Here is a 22451-nt window from a genome sequence, read left to right on the forward strand (position 1 = left end):
TACAGGAGCCACCTTTACAGCCCCTTCCCCCTCACCAGAAAAGGCTATCATGGCAAACCGTGACAAGGTTAAACACAAGCAGCCCATCCCTTTCCCCTCGTTGCACGTTTCTGACATGCAGACCTCATGAGGGACATCCCCAGCTCCCCATCAGGTGCAGACGGGCCTCAGGAGCCTCTGTGACGTCACAGAGTGTCTCCAGGACCCGCCACATCCCCTGTCCAAGCCTCTGCCGCCCCATGGCTGCTGCCCTCACTCTCACCGCACTGCACGACCGAGAGCTGCAGCAGCTGCACCCCGTGCGATGGTCGAGGCTCAGAAAGGGCCCTGGGTGGGCCCCTGGAGACCCCACCGGCCCCGCGGCCCCATCATGGCCCAGTTCACCAGCCCGGGGCCCAAGTACTCGCTGCCTGGGACAACAGGTAGAGCTGCCCTGGCCAGGGGCTGCCTTGCGGGCGCTGCCCCTGGGGCACATGCAGCTGCCACCTTGGCTCTCAGCCTCCCTGCTCTGGGCAGGACACAGCAAGGGCTGGGGCTGCAAAGGCAACGGGCGGCTGCAGGCAGGCAGCCTCTCATGGGCTTTCCTCCCTAGGCTGCCAGGATCACTGCATCACCAAAGCCAAAGCCCCCGCTTACACAATGCGGGGGGCCAAAGCTCCCGCCCCGCAGAGCTGCTCCCCGGGCCCTGCCTACTACATCCCAGCCTCCATCACCAGGAACGGGAAGTACGTGGCCCCAGCACAGCACATCTGCGGGCGGCCCAAGGAGAAGACCGAGGTCACCCCTGGGCCAGGTGAGTGCTAATTGCAGGATTCCAGAGGGGAAGCAAGCGCGGCTGAGCTCCTCCTCCCTGCCCTTCTCTCTGTGCCTCGAGGAGTAGCCCAAAGCCTCAATGCCCGTTTCCCCTGCCCCAGGTGACTACTCCACTGAGGAGAGTTGCAAACACCTCTACAAACGTGCGCCGGCGCAGTCCATGTCCTTCCGGCACAAGGCCAAAACCCAGCAGGGCCCAGGTAAGGGAGCTCTGGGAGAGACCCTGGGGCAGCCTCTGTGTCCTCCAGCCTCTGTCAGCTGGGCTGGGGAAAAGCTGACACAGCAGGATGCCGCAGTCTCTGCACCAGCTCTCGGACATCCCAGAGCACCGGCTTCTCCCACAGCAGGAGCAGCAGCTCAGGCTTGGAGCTGCCGACAGCCTGCGCGGGCAGCAGCAGCCAGAAACAGCAGGAGCGGGAGCAGGACACCCTCCCTGCCCCTCACAGCCAGCCTGGCCGCATGCTGCTCTCCCTCCCAGGCGCTGCTGCTCTCCCCTCAGGGCTCACCGCGCATTCTGCCCCTTCCCCTCGCAGGTCCTGCCGCCTACACCCTGCCCAGGCAGCTGGGGCCCCACACAGCCTGCAGCCCTGCCAGCCCCTGCTACTCCCTGCGAGGGAAGAGTGAGCGCGGCAGCTTTGCTGAGGACCTCTCCAAGGTGAGCCCCGCGCCTCGGCTCCGTCCCGGCCCCGGCTGAAGCTCGGCCGCTCTCCTGGGCAGCCCCTGGGCGCGGGCACTGCCCTGAGCCGGCAGCACAGCCCGAGCAGCCCCGCGGGAGCCTGAGCCCGCGCCCGCCAGCCCTCGCTGCCCAGCGACAGAGCCTGGGCACGGCACAGCTCAGCAGCACCGCGGCCAAGCTGCCTCCTGCCCGCCAAACCGGCCTCTGGGCCGGCACCAGGAGCTGCCCCTGTGCCAGTCCCTCCCTGCCTCTCGCCCCACGGCTGTGGCTCGGCCGGCGCGACCTGCTGGGACCAACAGCAAGAGCCCGCAGCTGGGCTGGCACCCAGCATCCTCCCTGCCTCTCTCACAGACACCAGGGCCTGCTGCATTCCCCAAGGTGCAGCTGGACACCTACAAAACGAGGGCTCCCGCGTACACCATGGGCACCAAAACCGCACCAGGAGGCCAAGCAAGGAGCCCGGGACCGGCCGACTACAGCCTGGGCAAGGTAAGGCAGCCCGCCCGCCTCTGCTGCTCTCTGCCACAGCCAGCCCTTGAGCATCAATCCCTTCCAACGGGCTTCTGACAGCTCCCCAGCCCCTTCCGGGAGGGACACAGCAGGGGCCGGCACATCTGCTCCTTGCCTGGGCCCAAAGCCCAGCAGCGTGGCCACAGAACCCGTCCTGGCCTCGCCTCTCCCTCGGCCGTTCCACGCTGACACGCTCACACCTCAGGCTCCTGAGGAGGACACAGCGCTGCAGAGGGGACACGCAGAGCCAAGAGCTGACCTTGCTCGTGCTCTGGGCATCTGCTGGCAGGGCAGGGGCATGGAGCCAAGTCTGCCTGCAGACACAAGGGCTCCGGACCTGCAGCAGCTGCCAGGCCCAGCTCAGCTCCAGCCCTCAGCTTGCCCTGCCAGCTGGAGCCGGCCTGTCACACCATTCCACAGCAAACCCCACATCCTGGCTTGCAGCAGCCTTCGGACAACACTCGAGCAAAGGATCCCACCTGCCCCTAAACTGCTTTTCTCTGGCCTTGACGGGCCTCCCCCCAAAGGGGAGAAATGCCCAGCAGGAAGAGCTGCAGCCATTGCAAACAGCCAGACAGCACAACACACAGGGGATGCACACACACCAGCTTGTACCCCATGGCCACACCTGCAGAGGAGTCAACTGCAGAACAGGGCCCCGGGGGCACCTCTTGAGAGTCTCCCTTTTCCCTTCCAGGTGACGCTGATCAAGTCCCAGGCACCTGCTCCCACTTTTGGCATCCGACACTCCCCCTACACACTCCCTCTACTGCTTTAGACACAAGGCTCAGGAAACAACAGACCCCAAAGCTCTCATCTGCTCACCCGGGGCTGTGGGCAGAGGGGCTGAGCACGTGCAGACCATCTGCAGCCTCCCTCTCATGCCTGTGCCTCAGCCTAAGCACTGCAGGAGGAGGCTGAGGGCACAGCACCCAGAGGGACGGAGGCAGCCAGGCAGAGCTCTGACAGCCCCCTGTCAGTGTCTCTCCTGCCCCTGCTGCCCATTGTGTGAGGTTCTGCTGGGACCTGAAGTGTCTCTCTGACATTTTTATCCTTTTAGCATCAGAGTAGGTAACTGTCACCTTGGGAAGGTGCAGACACGGCTGGGAGCTGGGGCCTGTGGAAGGGAGAAGGGGGCTTGAAGGGAAGAAAGGATTCAATAAAGCCTCCAGCCTCACAGCCTGTCTCTGCTTCTCCTTTGCTCCAAGCAACTACTGCACAAAAAGGGTGACAACCAGCTCTACAGATGTATGGATGTAGAAGTGAGCACGGTTCTGAGTGCCAGCTCCAGGCACCAGCTTGCCCTTGCCCTGCAGCAGCCCCCAGCACCTCCCGCAACGTTCCCCCTGAGTTGTCTTTGCTGTGGAAGGTGGGCTCAGGTTTCTCTGCATCCCTCTGGTTCTATTGAGCATTCTCAGCCTTCTGCCAAAAGCTGCTCATGCTGCAGGCAGGTTGCATCCTGCTGTGCTGCAGTGGGTGTCAGGTTAGTGACCAGGGGACGCTGACAGACCCTGCTGCTGTTGCCTCTCCCTGTCAGAGCCGTCCAGTCAGGGCCTGGGCTGCAATTCCTTGCAAAGAAGTGCAAATGGGAGCAGCCAGTGATAGAGAAGGACCAAGGGATCTGCAGGAACTGGAAGGGGGTGACCCCCCATGGCATAAGGCAGGTGGTGCTTTGTGCCCTCCCTCACTGGGACAAATGGCTGAGCTGTCAGCAGCGTGGCAGAGCAAGGAATCATTTCTACTGAGGCAGCAGAGCCCTGGTGAGCGCTGGTCTGTGGTGGGAAAGCTTTTCCAGAGCAAACACATTCTGTATTCTCTCAGTGTCTCTAGCTGCCTTTTGGTGCTGTCTCTGCCCAGCTGTGTCGTTCCTCCACTGCCAGTGCTCAGCCCCAGGGTGAGGCTCGCACGCTGCAAGCAGTTCACAGTCAGCTACCTGAAGGCTGTTCAGAGGGACCTGGCCAGGCCGGAGCAATGGGCTGAGGTTAATTGCATGGGGTTCAACAAGGCCCAGTGCCAGGTCCTGCACTTGGGCCAAAACAACCCCAGGCTTGGGACAGATGGGCGTGAGAGTTGTCTTGTGGAAAAAGACCTGGGGGTGTTAACTGACAGCAGCTGAACGAGAGCCAGCAGTGTGCCCAGGCGGCCAAGAAGGCCAATGGCTTCCTGGCCTGTAGCAGGAATAGTGTGACCAGCAGGACCAAGGAGGCGACTGTCTCCCTGTGCTGGGCACTGGTGAGGCCGCACCATGAATACTGTGCCCAGTTCTGGGCCCCTCGCTGCAAGAAGCACATCGAGGTGCTGCAGTGTGCCCAGAGATGGGCAACGAAGCTGGTGAAAGGTCTGGAGAACAAGCCTGATGGGGAGCAGCTGAGAGAGCTGGGGATGTTCAGCCTAGAGAAGAGGAGGCTGAGAAGAGACATGAGCACTCTGTACAACTGCCTGAAGGGGAGCAGCAGTGAGGAGGGGGTTGGTGTCTTCTCCCCAGTAATCAAAATGGATTTGAGTCGTGCCAGGGGAGCTTTAGATTGGACATGAGGAAGAACTTTTTCCTGGAGGGGGTTATTAAGCATTGGAACAGGCTGTGTACAGAGGTGGTGGAGTCCCCATCCCTGGAGGCCGATCCCCACCTCGCTACAGCCTCCTGTCAGTGCTCCTGTCTGCCCTCAGCCTCCTCTTCTCCAGGCTTGAACACCACCAGTTCCCTCAGCTGCCCCTCATCAGATTTGTCCTGCAGCCCCTTCTGCAGCTTCCTTGCCAATCTCTGGACACACTCTAGCCCCTCCATGTCTTTCTTGCAGTGAGGGACCCAAACCAGGGATGTTCTTACAAAGAGGGGGAAAATCAGCTGTTTCTGGGTGCTGTTTGCCTTGTGCTGCAGACCTCTTGGGATGGGAAGAGCCTTTGTGAGGTGCCTGTTCCTTTCCCTGGCTGCAAAGAGGGTCCAGGGTGCTCCGGTACCTCAGTCTGGGGGTAGAAAGAGTAGGCTAACCCCACCTGAAGCTTTTAGGGTAGATTTGGGGAGTTTCAATAGGCACCCACAAGCCATCCACATAGGCAGGGACATTGCTGCAGACACGAGTCTGTTCTGTGCTGTCCCGTCTATGTTTGTGTTCAGCTGCCTGTGGCAGACACACAAACAAGAGTCTGGATACTGCAGCAGCTCCTCAGTAGCGTTTCCAGAGGAAGCCATCTGAGGCAGCAGCTCCCCAGGGGACAGGGCAGATGGCAGTGAAGCTGCTCCTGCATCTACTTGCAGCCAGGACAGACCAGCTTCTAGTGTGTGACACCGGGAGACCTTCAGGAAGTGCCTGCAGAGGGATGCCTGCAGACACTGGGCCCCATCAGGTCCTCAGTGCCCTTCCCAGTGACCCTTTCCCATCCCACCTGCCCCCATGTCCCCATCCAGCCCTGGAACCTTCTCTGTGGGCACCACGGGGACATCCAGGAGACTTCGGGTGTCCTCCTTTCCATCTTCCTCAGCGGCAGCTTCTGGCACAACAAGGACAAAGTGCTCGAGCGCTTCTTCTCCTCTTCTTCTTGTCGCTCCGTTCCCTCAGAGGAACAGAATTCCAGCCCAGAATTCAGAGCCCTCTTGGAGTCTCTCAAATGTGCCAAGGGCTTCCTCTCTTCCCCCTTGAAAAGCCCAAGACAGACGAACTTCGCCAAGAGGAAACCTAGGCTGTAACCGGTGCTTTTCTACTCCTCAGGGGTACCTGGGCAGGACAATGCAACTTCAGCTTCCTCTGACTCTCTCAGCCCATCGCTGTTCCACCCTCCTGCGCCTCCTTCTGCTGATCCACATCCCTCTGCTCCTCGCTCTCTCCGGATGCTTTCCCTTCCTTCTCTTCTCTGTCCCTGCCCTCTGTCCCTGCCTCTCCCTTTCTCTCACCTTTCCCTTGTCCCTTTGTCCTTATCCCTGTCCCATCTCTCTGTCCATTCTCCTGGTGCCTTTTCTGTCTCTCTGCCCCCCTGTCCCTCTCCCTGCCTGTGTCTGTGTATCCCATGTTCTCCTTTCTGCCCTTCCAATCCTCTCTCTGTCCCTCTCTGCTGCTGCTTGTTGCTCTTTTTCCTCCTGCACTCCCTGTCTCCTTAAGCTCCATCCCTTTCCTGCTCTGTCCCTCTGCCCTGCTCCTCCCCAGTATTTTCCTCCTCCTCCTCCTTTGGCTCCTCCTGGGGCTGGGCCTGTGCAGCCCCGGGGAGGCGGCCATGGGGCTGCAGGGTCAGGGGGGCCTGGCCAGGGGCTGGTGTCCCTGCAGGGTCAGGCAGCAGGAAGGAGGCCCCGGGGCACGTGGGAGCTGTAGGCCTGGGGCACTGGCTACCGGCCAGCCATGTTGGCTCCTGGGCCATGTGGGAGCTGTAGCCCTGGGCAGGGGCTGGCAGCCATCCCTGTTCATTGCTGGGCGCTCTGGGAGCTGTCGCTGCCCCCTCAGCTGCCCACAGCCGTGTCGGTGCTGTGAGGCACAGGCTGTGCTGCAGCTGTGGCCTGGCTGAGGTGAGGCCTGGGGCTGCCCCTGAGGCCAGGGAGGCCCTTGGGCAGCTCTGGGGGTGTCTCCTGGCTGCTGCCCACCCGGGGATGCTGATGGCAGCTCCAATATTGAGCTGGGCCTGGCTGGGGCAGCCCCTTGGTGACCCGAGAGCTGGGGAGGGGCAGGAGATGGAGACAAGGCCCCGGGCACAGGCCCCGGGTGCCCCAGCTGCCAGAGCCCCCGCAGCCGCCCCAGCATCTCAGTCCCTGCCCTGACAGCAGCAGTGTGTGGTGCTGCTCACTCTGGCAGGGCTTTCACTCCATCTCCCTTCTCCCCACAGGTGCTGGGCCAGAGGTTTCGCAGGCACAGCCCGGCCAGGAGCTCGCCGTCCTGGCTGTGCCGCTGCTTTGGCAGCCGCCGCGGGGAAGGAGGGGACAAAAGCTCTGCCTTGCTGGCTGCAGACGGGCAAGTTCACACACCCAGGTAGGGACCCTGGCTGTGGTGCCAACCTGATGTCCTTCAGGAGTGAAGAACACAGGGTAGTGTTGGCTGGGGGCTGTTGTTGTTGTATGTCTGGGATTGATGTGACCTTTCCGAGGCAGTTGTTGGGATTTCAGCAGACATTTCCAGTGAAGCCCTTGCTGACTGCTGGTCAAATCCCTTCCTTCAGGTGCCTTTGTTTCCCTCAGCCATGTCTGTGACTGATCCCAGCAGCCCAGTGCCACTCCTGCGTGGTGTGTGGAATGCAGCAGTGCATTTGGGGAAGGGATTTGGGGGACACGTGCCCTTGTAAACACGCTCATAATAGGCATCAGGAGTTGATCTGAAGAAGTGATCTTTACAACTTTCCTTTTGTTCCTTGTTGCATCTTTTTCTCACCATCGCTATTCACGTGCCGTGCCGTGCCGTGCCGTTCGGAGCCGTGCCGTGCGGAGCCGTGCCGTGCAGAGCCGTGCCGTGCCGTGCCGTGCCGTGCCGGTGCTGCGGGGCGGCGGGCGGCGCTCAGAGCCGGGCGGCTGCGGGGCACATGCCGAGGGAACGCGGTGGGGGCGGCGGGCGGGCGGGTCCCGGAGACGGCGCTGGGGTCTGACGGTGCGGCGTCTGCCCGGGACGATGGCCTCGCGCTGTCCGCGCTCAAGCGCCTGCAGCGATCGCAGCGCACGGACCGTCTGGACGCGCTGTTTGGCTTCGAGCGGCCACCGGAGCCTGGCGAGCGCACGGGCTCGCTGAGCAACACGCATCCGGTACGGGACGAGGGGGAGCCGCGGGGAGGTGCCCGGCGGGGCTGGCGGGATGGGCCCCGGGGAGGGGCCCCGCTCGGCACGGGAGGTCTCGTACAGGGACCCCACTGAGCCCGTGGTGCCCGTGGGCAGACGGAGGTGCTGGACGAGGACCGGCGGTCCGTGAGCGCTGTGGATTACTACTTCATCCAAGAGGACGGAGCCGCTTCAACGTGTGTCCCGGGGGTTCGGGCACGGCGCAGGGCCCTGCGAGGGGAACCGCCCTTGTCACCCATCTGCTCTCTCCTAGGAAGCCTTGCCCTACAAGCCCTACTTCTGTGTTGCTACCCAGAAGGTGAGCAGGGGACCCTGGGAGGGCTGAGCTCCCCAGAGGAGGGGACGGCAGATCCCTGGGGAGCTCAAGACCCCCTGGGCATCCTGCTTTGGGAAAGTCTTCTCGCAGGGGACGGAGCCGTGGTGCTGGGCCCTGGGGTCTCTCGGCAGGGCTGCGAGCTAGAAGCGTCCTCCTTCCTCTCCAAGAAATTCCAAGGGAAGATTGCGAAGCTGGAGACTGTTCCCAAAGAAGATTTGGACCTGGTCTGTATTCCTTTGTGCTCTGAGTAATGTTCAAGGTTCAGAAACCCCCTCACACCTCTAGTGAAGTAGGAGGAGATGGAGGAGTGGAGGGAAACTGCACTTCAGTGTCCTACCGTTGCTCACGGTGTCTCTCAGAAATGGGTTGGTTTTGGCTGGTTACTTACCAGTAGTGATTACTTTCCTCTCCTTGAGCACATCAGCTTGTGCACAGTATGTTCAAGACAATTGCAGGAATTAAAGGACGAGTGAGGGAGGAGATGCTGTGGGAGGGGGATGCTGCACGTGCTTCCTTCTCATTCCAGGGGAAATGCTCCTGTGGTCCTTGTGCAGGCAGCAGGGCTGGCTGGTTCCTCATTATGCAGCTCTTGTGCTCTTCCCTGACGTGCTCCCCAGAATCAATTCTTGGTGCTTGACTCTTCCACCTGTTGGCACCTTTTTTGTGGCCAAGTTTTCTACCTGAATCAGTCTTGTCTGCCTTCCTCACCCTGTCTTACGGTGGCCATCCCTCAGTATGCATCCCCCCTAAGCTAACGTTATCTTGCTGCTTTACAGCCAAACCACTTGGTAGGCCTGAAGAGGAACGACATCAAGCTGTCCTTCAACACGGTGGATGAGCTGGTGAAGGTGAGGAAGGAGATCTCACCTGCTGTAAGGAAGGACAGAGAGCGAGACGCTGCGAGCGACGTCTACGCAGCCACGTTGGCAAGGTGGGAGCTCTGCCTCAGGTGGCCAGTCTGTCACTCATCTTAATAATTAGGCTCCCTTGATTAGTTCTTAGCTTTTCTCGGAGAGGTGCTGTCCTGCCTGGGGTCTGACCCAAGCTACCCGTCTCCAAGGTGGTTCTTCCATCTCAGTGCTGTGCTGGGGGTGTCTGAGAGGTACTGGGCAATTTATTTCTAGCTGGGACTAAAGAAGAAAAGAGCCCAACAAACATTTTTGGACAGGGAACTGCTGGAGAGAGGCCAGTGCAGGGCCACCAAGATGCTGAGGGGACTGGAGCATCTTCCTTCTGAGGAAAGGCTGCAGGAGCTGGGGCTGTTTGGAGAAGAGGAGACTGAGGGGGGAGCTCATTAACATTGACAAATATCTCACTGGTGGGTGTCAGGAGGTTGGGGCAGCACTTTTTTCTGTTGTATCAAGTGACAGGACAAGGGGTGATGGGATGAAGCTGGAACACAACAAGTTCCATTGAAACATAAGGAAAAGCTCTTTTCCCTGTTTCAGTGAGGGAGCCCTGGCCCACGCTGCCCAGGGACGGTGTGGAGGCCCTTGGAGGTCTTCAGACCCACCTGGACACGTTCCTGTGTGAACTGATCTAGGTGGGAGCTGCTTTGGCACGGGGATGGGACTCTAAAGGTTCCTTCAAACCCCCACCACGCTGTGATTCTATGAGTCTGTGATTTTCTGTCTGAATAAGAGGCCAGGCACTTGTTCAGAGGGTTGGAAACCTTGTTGCAGGAAGAAAAAAAAAGAAAGAAATTTTGGTTTAAAGATCAACCAGAATATAGACATGAAAAGTACAGCCCTCTCTCTGGTATCCTGGCCTTGAAGTGTGATTCCAGTTGGAACCTGAGGAAGAAGAATGAAGTGAATTGAGGGCTTCCCTGCTCACCCAGAAGGTGTACTGTCCCTCTCTGAGGGGCCTCCTGGGATGCCTCATTCTGCTTAGGCTCAGTGCACAGAATCTGAAGGGCTGGAAAGGACCTGGAAAGCTCATCCAGTGCAACCCCCCTGCCAGAGCAGCACCACCTAGAGTAGGTCACACAGGAACTCATCCAGCTGGGCTTCAATGTCTCCAGAGAAGGAGCCTCCACAGCCCCTCTGGGCAGCCCCTTCCAGTGCTCCCTCACCTCAGCAGGGAACAAATTCCTCTTGGTGTTTCTCTGGAACCTCTTCTGTTGCAGCTTGTACCTGTTGCCTCTTGTCCTATCAGTGGCCTTCCCTGAGCACAGCCTGGCTCCATCCTCCTCACACCCACCCTTGATGCATTTGTAACCATGAACGAGGTCACCCCTCAGGCTCCTCCAAGCTGTAGAGCCCCAGCTCCCTCAGCCTTTGAGCACAAGGGAGATGCTCCACCCCATCATTGTGTCCCTGTGCTGAGCTCTCTCCAGCAGCTCCCAGTCCTGGAACTGAGGGGCCCAGAGCTGCACACAATATTCCAGATGTGGTCTCACGAGGGCAGAGCAGAGCAGAGAGGGAGCAGAACCTCTCGTAACCTGCTGCACACAGCCCTTCTCATCCACCCCAGGATGCCATTGGGCTTCTTGGCCACAAGTGCCATGCTTATAAACCAAACACTGTAGGACCTGTTGGTGATACAGGGACGTGTGGGTCTTGCCTGCCTGTGCCTCTAAGCAGACACAAGTCACAAATGTGAGAAGGGCTGAATTTGGTCAGGAGCATGGGCTGTGGGTGCTGTGTGCCCTGGGGTTGCCTCTGAGCACAGATGGTGACTGCATGGTGGGGAAGTGTTTGCCATTCTGCCCCTGACTCCTGGTGCTGGTTGCTGGGGATGTGGGGCCATGCCCTCTGGTAAGGCAGCTGCTTTGTGGGGCTCTTTGCAGTGCTCTGAGTGGAGGTAGCCTGAGCACAGAGGAAGAAGGGGCTTCCAGAGAGGTTGCCAGCCAGATGGACAACATTATGGATATGTGGGAGTACGACGTTCCCTACCACGTTCGTCTCTCCATTGACCTGAAGATCCACGTGGTGAGCAGGGATCAGGGAAGCAGGAGGAGCTTTGCTGTCCTGCTGCTGTTCTCCTGTAGCCCAGACAGGGCAGAAATGTTTGTCTCCAGGCAAAGGTGTCAGTGACAATGAGTTTGTGTGTAAAGCTTAGTCATAGAGTCATAGAATGGTGGGGACTGGAAGGGACCTTTAGAGCTCATCCAGTCCAACCCCCTGCAGAAGCAGGTTCACCTAGATCAGGTCACACAGGAACGTGTCCAGGTGGGTCTTGAAGACCCACCTCTGGGCAGCCTGTGCCAGTGCTCTGTCCTGTACTGCTGGGCCTTCTCCTTGCTTAATGATGTGCAAAGAAGTGAAATGACTGCTGAGCAGCCACAGTTTGAGCTTTTCTTCTGGGCTGCATTTAATTTGTGCAGCTTTTTTCCCAGCAGCCAAGCGATGAGGCTGGGGGAGGGCCCACAAGGGAGGCCTTCAGTAGGATTGGGGGGTTTGTTTGCAGCTTTGTGCCCAGCCAGGAGCTGGCCCCACGGTGAAGCCCTGCCTACCCTCTCTCGACAGGCTCACTGGTACAACGTGCGGTGCCGGGGCAGCACCTTCCCCCCCAAAATCACCCGCCGGGACGATTTGGGGGAGCGGCCGGTGAGCACCAGGCCGGGCGAGCTGCTGGGGTCACACCGTGGTGCACAGCTGGACAGCTTTGCTTCTGGGCTTGGGTAGTGATTTGGGGGTTGATAAAGCAGTAGAACAGTTACTGGCTAGGGTCTGCTTAGCTTGGTGGGCTAGCAGCAGGCTTCAGCAGAATTGCTCTGAAGTCACCTGCAGAACACTCTGTAACGGCTTTGGTCCCGCTCAGGATCCCGTCGTTCTCGCCTTTGACCCTGAAACTACCAAACTGCCTTTGAAGTTTCCTGATGCAGAGACAGACCAGATCATGATGATCTCCTACATCCTAAGTTGTTCTCCATAAGCTCTGGCTTTCACAAGGAAAGTGAACCATCATTTGGACAACATTTTTTGTGTTGCTCACAAGCCAAGGCCTTCTGACTGCCTCCTTGTCACCTCCCTAGGGCTACCTGATCACAAACAGGAAGATTGTCTCTGAGGATATTGAGGACTTTGAGTTTACTCCCAAGCCAGAGTACGAGGGTCCGTTTTGTGTCTTTAATGAACCAGATGAGGTAAGTCAGTTCTGCCCAGTAGATTTTGTTTTTTACCTGCCTGGGGCTCTTGTGGGCCAAAGAGCAGTGGTTGCTTGGTTGGCTGCCTCCCTGGGGAATGTGGTGGGTCTGGCAGGGTTGGGCATGCTTTTGTTCTCAGCAATAAGGGTAAGAGAGGTCAGGTTTGGGCTAAGTGGGGAAGAGAGGGGAAGGGTGGAGTCACCTGTGGTATCCACCACCTCTCCATGAGGAAATTAAGTGTACCATGTATATTTTCTACTCTTCTGTTTCATCCTAGGCTCATCTGATCCAGAGGTGGTTTGAACACATCCAGGAGACCAAACCCAACATCATTGTCACATATAATGGAGACTTCTTTGACTGGTAAGATCATGAATGAAAACTAAGCTGGCAAGGTGTCACCTCAACTGTGGGGCAGGGTCGGGCACCAGCCTTGACGTCCTTCCATGGCCCACAGAACACTGACAGTGTGTGATCTGTGCTGTCTGGCCAGTCTGAGCACCTCACCAAAACCTGTGGTGACTGACTTGGGAATGAGAGTTTCTGTAGAGTCTCATCCACCCAGCTGAGCTGCTTGAAACCCTTGTCAACGTGGCAGCGTTGGTGTATGGATGAGTCCAGTCTAGGGAGAGGCTCAAAAGAGACCTGGAGGATATGTGTGCAGGCAAGCTTTTGGGAAGCAGGGGGAGAGAGACCGTGTGCCTGTACCTCCTGCTGGAGGACAGAAGCAAACAGCATCGCCTCATGCTGCAATTCTGTCCTGCAGGAAGTTTTGCCTGTGGCCAGAATCACAGAAAAATTGCCTGATAAATTCCTTAGGTAGTTTGTTATCAAGCAGTTGTGAAACTGTTGTTGGAGATGAAGGGAAATGACTGTTCTGTTCCTTCTCTTCATGTTGTCTCTCTCCCCAGGCCCTTTGTGGAAGCGAGAGCAGCAGCTCATGGAATTAATATGTATTGGGAAATTGGATTTCAAAAGGACAGCCAGGGAGAGTACAAAGCATCCCAGTGCATCCACATGGACTGTGTGAGGTACCAAATGCTGCCTCTCTGATATAGAATTGCACCTTGACTCCTTGAATTTCTGTAAAATACCTACGCTTGTGTTTGAGAACCATCATCCTTCTGTCTGTTGGCAGCTCTTGTGTGTTGCACCTCCACAGGCTGGCATGATAGTCTATTTTTTGACTGTGCTGCTTCCCCTTGGCATTTTGCACACCACAGAAACTGCCAAGCCTTCTCTGTGAAGGGCTGCTAGGGCTGTCTCTCTGCCTGCAGCCTGCTGGTGGCTGTCCTCTTGTGTTTGAGGACTGACTGAGGGAGTGAGGAAGGGGCCGTGTCCTGACCCAACAGCCTCCTGGCACAGCCAAAAGAGGAAGTAACACATTATGCATGCATGAGAGAGAGAGACAAGTTGGGGTATTTTATGTGGGTTTTTTCCACTGGAGCAGTGTCTGGGCTTTGGAGAGTGACTGGCTGCCCTGGTGGCATCTCGTCCTGGGCACCATCGGGCACGCGAGTGGAGACAAAGAAAACACGGGAGAGACTAATACCGACTGCGCCGCCGGCGCCGGGGACGGCACGGAGTGAGCCAGACCCCCCCCGCCCCTTCCATCCGCAGCCGCCGCCGCGCAGCCGCTTCCCGCGCCCGGTCAGTGTCTCCGGAGCCCCCCCACACACACCGCGCCGACACCGCCGGCCCCGGCCCTCACGGACCGCTGGGCTCGTCCTTTCCATCCTCAGTCCCTTGCCTCAAAGAGTGTGGAAACTGTTGGTCGTGATGTTATGCCTTTTGCTGTAGATGTGATGATGAATAGTGGTTTTCTTACAGGGGAAACTTTCTGAGGTGTTTGAGGTGTCAGGAACAGAACATTTTGGCATTGAGAAGCTAAAAGGTGGTTTGTGTTTTAGACTCATTGGTGAAGGATTTTTTTATCAGGAGTAAAAAAGGAGGATTTTGTCACACTGTTGATGCTTCAAATGATTGTGGGAAATGGTTTTAGGCAATTTCAACAAACCAAGCAAAACATGTGGCTTACACTGGCCAAAGCAATCAATCAGTCTACAATATGTTTATCAATGGCCTCTCCAGATATTCCCTTTTCTACCTGTTTGGTGGGAGTTCCATCAGATGTGGCACAATGGCCTGTACCAAATGCATTAAAAACAAATCCCTTAGTTAAGGGTAATGGCAAAGTTGACAGCTGGGATTTGATCATTTCATGGTTGCCAATAATGACAACAGAGCCACAGGAGTTAGAATTATTGGGATCTATAAAGATGGATTTTTGTGTTATGTTTAATTTTACCAGCAATACCAAAACATTTGGGACAGAATGTGGATCCCATCCTGGGCGTGTATAAGAACACAACATCTTGGTGCAATTATACTTCACCAAAAAGATCCAGGTCTAGTCTTGTGCCTGTACAGTTACCAAAGGGAATTTTTCTGATCTGTGGGGACCAGGCATGGCCTGGAATACCCTCGAGATTACAAAGGGGACCACGCAGTTTGGAGCAACTGACGCTCTTGATGCCTAATCACACAATGATTTAGAAACATCATTGTCCAAAACAACTTGTGCATGCATTTACTGGCGAATGTGATGACCATGTTACCTTTGGTCTCCCTCAACAATAATAGCAACTAGTATATTTGCTCCAGGTGTAGGAGTATCTGCTTTATTGACTCAGCTATGCAAATTAAGATGCTGGCCTAGCAAACAAAGTAACCAAACCTCAATGACATTAGAAGACTTGATTAGTAATGTAAGTAGTATCAGCCATACAACTTTGCAACATAGACCTGCTAGAGATTTTACCTTAAGCACAAGTATAATAACTTTGTTTGTCAGCTGTGCTTTTTTTTTTCAGTGTATAAGAAGAAGCTCACCAGGCATGAGTTGCTATCACTAATGTGCAGATTGTCCTTGAGCTGCTCTCTACTGTGAGAAACAAAGAAGCAAAAATACCTACGAGATAACAACTTGGAGCAAGGAGGAAGCTGAGGCAGCGTGTGAAACTGCAAGGCTTCTCGCAGAAAACTACAGCTGGCTTTTGGAGAAAGGACCAATTAGAAATACTATAAACTCGCTGGCTTTGCTGCTGATTGTAAGGGTCTGATGCTTGTTAGTAAAATTTGAGTTATAGGCTGCCCGCAGGGGTCATGGACATACCAGCTATCCCCATGCATTGAGTCAAGGTGTCCCTCACACTAGCCAGGGACGGGCGATCGTTAAATGCGCTCACACTACTTTAAAAGTACAGTTCAACCGTCTTAGGGAGGGGGAGAGCATGGGGCGTAGAAGATATAACGGTCTACTGAGTCTCTCTTGCAGATTGACGTGTTTCTCGGAGTGCTCACCGTGATGCAGATCAAGATGGAGTCACTCAGCTATTGGCAGGATTGAATAGTGAAGTGGAACACGACCACCACCTGATCATATCTTCCTGCAATTGACTCAGCTAGCATATGTGCTGGGCAGACACGTTATGTATCAGCCCGTGCCACAGGACACTGGAGTCATCGAGCATAGGGAGGGGGAGATGTGGTAGGCATCCGGAAGATCTCGGGTTGTAACGTGAGAGGTGAAAGGTACAGAAGAGGTGGGCACGGGGTGGAGTGAGAGGAGGTGCTGGTGATAGCAGATATAAGCACATGGTGTAAACAAGGGGTTGATGTTTGGCAGATGGATGTCACTTGTGGCAGAGTTTGGAAGACTAAAATATGTGCATGTAACCATAGACACATGGAGCAAATTCATTTGGGCAACAGCACAGACAGGGGAGAGGGCCATACATGTGGAGCGTCATTAATATGGTTGTTTTGCAACAATGGGAATTCCTCAGAAAATAAAGACAGACAATGGACTGGTCTATATAAGAAGAAGCATAGAACAGTTTATGAGGCAATGGGGAGTTAAACATGTAGCAGGGATTCCCCATTCCCCCACAGGACAGGCCATAACAGAAAGAGCTAATGGGACTCTAAAAAGATATCTTGGCAAATATGGGGATGTTAAAGACCCACATATGAAATTGTTAAAGGCCTTATTTGTTATGAACCACCTGTGTGTGTTTGGGGAACAGAAGCTACCACCTGCAATAATACATCATAATCCAAAGGCACAAAAGGAGAGAAAGAAAGAAATATGGGTTAAATATCGTGACCCTAAAACAGGGATATGGCAGCCTCTGGCCAAAGTATTATACTGGGGACGTGGGTATTTGTGTGTTGATTCTCCCACAGGATCCATTTGGGTGCCAGCCAGGTGGACAAGAGCTGTCCTTGAAGCTGCGGAGATCCAACCATCTGACGAAAAAGGACAGGAAGAGATTGAAGAATACATACACCCTCGTCTTGTGGTCATTGGAGGACTGGCTAACAATCAAAAGACTGAAGGATATAAAACGAAAAGACAGTGAATTTAATGAATAATGAGGTGTTTTGTTATAACCATAGCTTTTAGTATAACTATAATTGCTAACAGCTTGACGCATTTTAATCAGCCTAGAGATAATATTTGGATAACCTTTGCTAATCGAACTGGTCAATCATCTCCTTGTCTTAGTTTGGGAGGGGTTACTAATCCTTTTAAAACGTGTTTGATAGGATTGCCCGTGTGGAATCCAGAGGAATTTTGTGGACTAGTAGACAATAACACCTTGTGTAATAGAAGCTGAACACAATTAGCGATGATCACGATCATTCGGACGGGAAGGGTCAATGTGAGATGATTAAGTCCCTTAATACCACATTAGCCTCACCCCCTGAGGAAATAGACCTGTTTGGAAGTGCCAATGCAAGCTTCGGTACTAATGGAACTGGGGGAAATTGGGTTTTATGTCACGGGATATCCATGACTTTAATAGAAATCGAAAATACTGGGCCACCTTAGACTCTTCTTTGAAGTCAGAAACAGTATTTAAGCAATTGCATTCCAGCTGTAATGTTTCTAGTATTACATCACCGAAGAAATTGCCCACGGGTATATTTTTAATCTGTGGAGAAAGGGTCTGGAACGGAATACCAGTAAATCTCCCAGGTGGACCCTGTTATTTGGGGAAAACTCTCTTTATTCTACCCTTACTTAACCACGCTAATGCAGCTTGCTGACCATGATAACAGCTCCCGCAAAAAACGTAGTTATTATGAGTTTGATTGTACTGATATTGGTCCCCCACGATTTTGGAGTGAACTGAAGCAAGTCATAGTTGCCACCCTTTTGCCAGGAGGAGCAGCCAATAAGGCCATGAACTTGGCTAAACAGTTAGGATGTTGGACTAAGGATGAGGTAAATTAAACTTCAGAAATGATTGATATGTTAACAGTTGACGTTCAAAGTGTAAATCATGCGGTGTTACAAAATAGAGCTGCCATAGACTTTTATTATTAGCCCACGGACATGGATGTGAAGAGTTTGAGGGCATGTGTTGTATGAACCTGTCGGACCATTCCACCTTGATACATGCCAAACTGAAAGAACTTCAACAGGGATTACATCAGTTGAAACAAGAAAAGGGATTAGGATGGGGAATAGGCCCTTGGTTGCGAAATGTTATAATGTATGGAATTGGCTTTATAGGTATTGTTTTATTTGTATTGTTAGTGATTCCCTGTTTTATAAATTGTATTCAACAGACAATAGAAAAAACATTTGAGAGGATGTGGCAGGCTAATATCATTGTCCAAAAAGAAAACAGGGGAAATGTGGGGAGTTTTGTGGAGACTTGGCTAGAGGAAAGAGGACATGATAGAATACAGCTGGTTAGGCAGTAAGCATTAAGCGATAAGATATTGGACTCTTGCTCAAGGATGTGAGAGCAAGAGAGTTGTATGATCACAGGGTGAGAAAGCAGGAGCTTAGTTTGGGTTAAGCAGCCACAAGTATCTGGAGTTTGTTGAAACAAGGGCGAGGTTTGCAGCTAACTGGGAACCAATGATGAGCTTAGCTTTGCAATATGTATGAGCCTGATTATTGTATCTATAAAAGAGTTGTATCTTTGCAAATAAAGTTGAGACTTGTTGCACTACAGGGTGGGCTTGTCTCCCGTTGGCTTCAGCACAAGATAAAGTTCAGGAGCAAAGGGGTCAGTGCCCGGCTTTGCTGCCACAGTTGTGCTCCTGATGACTCTTTGCTGTTCTCCTTATATGCAGCAATTTATAGTCAAGCCCTGAAGCTGCTGACATATGCAACATAATGACCTTCTCAGAGCATGTACATCAGAGCTTTAGAATGCAAAAGCAACATGACAATCAGATGGAAATCTTTGACCAGGCATTTAATAGAACAATACATGGGATTATTATCTCAGTGGGTTAATGTATAAATGCTACACAGAAACTCCCATCAGTATACTTGATGTGGAGATTGTCTACTGAGCACATGACTTTGTAAAGGGTGAAGGAAATCCTCGGTGTCTTCCTCAGGTTGCACATTGCGAATCCAATCTTCTTTTTCCTCTAAGGGTTTCTGGGGTGTACAGAAGGGTAGGATGGAAGAGCAGCTGCTGGTCTAGGGTTGCACTCCTGAAGCTGCAGGGAGGTTCCTGTGGAGAAAAGAAGCTGCTGAGTCTACACTGCAGCTTTGTTGTTGGGCAGATGAAGTGGTTCTGAGTATTGCTGGGCACACGGTGGGGTTTGGGCTCCTCCCTGCACATGGGACCTGCGAGCACAGAGAGGTTCTGCAGACAGGGGGTGCCCACACCCCTCAGCTGGGGCTCTGCTCACCCACCCACGGCTCCTCCACTCTTAGCCCTGACCATCCTGATCTTCCTGCTCTTCATGTTTCATCAAGCAGCCCTGAGTCCAGCATGTCAAGGGGACCAAAGTCCATTCTTAGCACACCAGGCAGAGACCAGCACTTGGCTCCCTCGGCAGACAAGCTGAATGCCTCAGCCCTCTCTCTAGTGAGGTGCCCTCTATCATCCCTTCTTCTCTGCCAAGACACTTTCTCTGCCCATGCCAGCTCGTGTTCTTTCTACTCTCTGACCTTGCCCTGCCTGCATCTGTGGCTGTGTCTGCTCTCGTCGAGGGAGGGTCACTTTGAACTAACACCTGCCACAGAAAGAAGGGGATCTGGAAAAGAGCTCCCATGAATTGAGAGGCCACTTCAATCATCTGTCAGCAGAAAGCTCAGCCCAGTCTGGCCAGGAACTAACTGGGCACGCCAGAATGTCCCACCTCGGAATACTTCACAGGCAACAGCGCCCATCTCATACAGAAGATTAGCAAAAAAGTCCTTGAAACAACTCACCGCTTCTTCTTTCTCCACAAATAGATGAAACAACACAGAATCATTCCAAGCAGCACAGAGCCCAGAAATGACAAGATGCCCTCGGTGCAATACTTTGTAAAATCCTGCAGATTATCAGCATTTTCATTTTTCTCACCATCTGCACCTGGAAGAACAGTTCTGCACGTTAGTGTGTCCTGCGCACTGCTGGCAGGGCTGGCATGGCCAGGGAATGTTCTTCCTCCCTTTCTCAGCATCTCCGAAGACGTGAATATACAGGGGCTGAGACAGTGCCTTGGTTTCAGCAGAAACAGGGCAAACTCCAGAAACCAAGTCAAAGCTCTCTGGTCGTTCTCCTCTCAGCTTTGTGTACTCTCTGGGCTGGCTGCCATCCAGTTTTCCTGGTGTCATGGGTTTGCTCCTCCGTGGCACACCTTCAGATTTGGGCACCATCTCTTTGGCACTCAGTCCCCTTCCCTCCCCGAGGCTTCTCCCTGCTGCTACATGGAGGCTGTCTCTGACCCATGAAGACAAGTGGTCCCACTGAGCACAACTCATGAGGCCAGATGGAGAGCACGTGTGGGAGCACAGCGCTTTGACCAGCCGCCCCGTGAGCAACACGGACACAACCCATCTCTGTCTCAGGCCGTTGTCCAGTTCCTGCAGGATTTCCCCAAGGGCTTGAAGACAGTTGGGAAGATTTTCCTGTTTCTGCTTTCTGCTTGCCTCTTTGAGGACTTTACTACAAAGTACTGAGCTACATTCCTCACTAAAAATAATATGGAAAATGAGTGTTTAGTGTGAGGTCACTCAAGACAGAGCACTCACTGCTGGTTCGCAGAGTGGCTTCTGGTGCAGGATCCATCTGAGAAGGTGGAGCCACACCTGCAACCAAATGCCCAGGAGCAGTGTCCATCACATCCGCCCAACAGCAGAACAGCCCAGCATGCGAGGGGCTCACACCATGGTGTAGCTCACATCGTGCAGGGCTGTATCCACACACCCACAGGAGAGCCCTGGCTCGCATTTGGGCTTCGATCCAGCAGCTCTCCGGGGAAGAAACAAAAGGCTGTGACTTACCTGTGCGATCTCCCATCATGTCAGCCCTGGCATGCAGATCTGCATCTGGATATCCATCACCTCCAGCCTCCTCTGTAAAGACACAGAACAGAGCATCTCTCCTCTCTCATTTCAATACACTGCTTCAAATCTCCTTCAGCTGCTTGAGGTACAGACTCAGGGATGTCCATATCTGTATCAGCCATTCTGGCCCTTGCTCACAATGAGCTTGGGTTGGCCAGGGCTGATCTCCTGCAGCAGCTCTGGCCAGTCCTGCTTTAACAGCCTCAGCTGGAGCACAGACTCTGGGCCATCTCTGTGGCTCACCAGCACCAGATTTGAGGCATGAAACCCTGGCTCAGTGTCCTGAGGCTCTGATCAATCCCTCCCTGCGTGTGTCAGCCACAGCATGTCCATGCCCAGAACTAAACCCTCAGCTTCCCAAAGCTTCTGTTTTGGGGTGATATCTACTAACCTTTTGCTACTTTGTCCAGCTCCTCCATAATTTCGTTTGGTGTATTTAAGGACTGCTGGGCAGATGTTTCCTTTTCTGATTTCTCCTTGGCTGTTTGAGGACATTTAAGAGAAGTACAAATTAAATACCTCAAGTAACTAAATACACAAAACTAGAGTTGAGTTTGTGAGGTCACTCAAGCCAGAGCACTCACTGCTGGGATGCACGGTGGGCCTCGACACAGGATACCTCTCAGGAACTGGAGCCACAGCTGCAACCAAACACCCAGGAGAAGTTTCCATCACACATTGGGACATTCACTCAGCAGTTTCCAAAGGCTTCAGTTTTGGGGTGATATATTTACCCACCAGTTCCTGTTTTTCTCGTTTTTTCCATGAATTTCTTGATGACGTCACTGAAGAACTGAGGAGATTTTTCTGGTTTAGCTGTCTTCTCTGTTCCAGAACCTGATTGGAAAGAATAAAGTTAATTTTCTCAGTAACAAAATATGGAAAACAACGTTTAGTCTGTGATGTCACTACAGACAGAGCACTCACCAGTGGGTGTCAAGGTAGGTTCCAGTGCTGGATTCATCTCAGGAGGTGGTGTCACATCTGCAACCAAATGCCCAGGAGAAGTGTTCGTCACATATTGAGAGATTCACCAAGAAAGGAAAATAAAACACCTGATATTCTGGGCACGTTCACAAGTGTCAATGCGGATCCAAAAGTCCCCCAATTCCAATCAAAAATCAGAGCCATGTTTTCTAAAAGAAAACTAGGAACAGAAAGCCAAACCAGCCGAGGCTGAGCTCAGAGCCCTTCATTGCAGCTGCCTTTTGGTTATGAGCCCGGCCTCAAGCTCAGGCTGCAGCTCCCAGCTGTCCTTCACCTTGAGGGTTCAGTGAGAGCTCTCAGACACCCAGGAGAACAAGGGGCTGGACCAGGCTGTGGAGCATATAAACCCTCAGCTTCCCAAGGCTTTTGGTTCAGGGACAGATTTACCCACCATTTCCTGCCTTTGCCACGTTTTCCATAAATCTTTTCACAGTCTCATTAAATGTCTCAGAATGGTTTTCTGCTTCAGGTTTCTTCCCAGCTCTTTCAAGACCTCAAGAGAATGAGTGCAGTTAAATTTCTGATTAATAATATATGGATATTAGTGTTTAGTCTGTGCAGTCACTCAAGACAGAGCACTGACTGCTGGGATACACAGTGGGTTCCAGAGCAGGAACTGGAGCCACATCTGCAACCAAACACCGAGGAGAAGCTTCCATCATTCACCCAACAGCAGAAGAGCCCAACGTGTGAAGGGCTCACGCCATGGTGTAGACCACACAGTGCAGGGCTGTATCCTCACAGGAGACCCCTGGCTCGCATTTGGGCTTGGAGCCAGCAGCTCTCCAGGGAAGAAGCAAAACGCCGTGAACAGGCGGCACTGCTCCACGGCACTCGTCCAAAAAAATATCTAGTGAAAGTAGCTATGAACTGAATATTAAAACCCAGATGCAACATACCTGTGGGATTCCCCTGGTGTTCCTGCACACGACTCAGCTG

General features: G+C 53.7%; 2 protein-coding genes across 2 annotated transcripts; both read left to right on the plus strand.

The window, feature by feature from the left end:
* The first annotated feature begins 304 nt into the window (after positions 1-304).
* On the plus strand, positions 305-2777 carry LOC133627579 (ciliary microtubule associated protein 1A-like). Its single transcript, XM_062013859.1, has 6 exons — positions 305-422; positions 593-793; positions 915-1013; positions 1347-1468; positions 1841-1978; positions 2697-2777. The coding sequence occupies exons 1-6, from the start codon at positions 305-307 to the stop codon at positions 2775-2777; spliced, it is 759 nt and encodes a 252-aa protein (XP_061869843.1).
* A 1279-nt stretch (positions 2778-4056) lies between these two features.
* LOC133627580 (DNA polymerase epsilon catalytic subunit A-like) lies at positions 4057-13320 on the plus strand. Its single transcript, XM_062013860.1, has 15 exons — positions 4057-4062; positions 6806-6948; positions 7472-7709; positions 7839-7920; positions 8000-8040; positions 8190-8282; positions 8835-8989; positions 10850-10991; positions 11529-11609; positions 11824-11926; positions 12001-12005; positions 12038-12148; positions 12426-12511; positions 13060-13179; positions 13311-13320. Exons 1-15 carry the CDS (start codon positions 4057-4059, stop codon positions 13318-13320), a joined length of 1416 nt encoding a protein of 471 aa, XP_061869844.1.
* The last annotated feature ends 9131 nt before the right edge of the window (positions 13321-22451 follow it).

The sequence above is a fragment of the Colius striatus genome, chromosome 22, assembly GCF_028858725.1.
Source record: "Colius striatus isolate bColStr4 chromosome 22, bColStr4.1.hap1, whole genome shotgun sequence".
Taxonomy (NCBI): domain Eukaryota; kingdom Metazoa; phylum Chordata; class Aves; order Coliiformes; family Coliidae; genus Colius; species Colius striatus.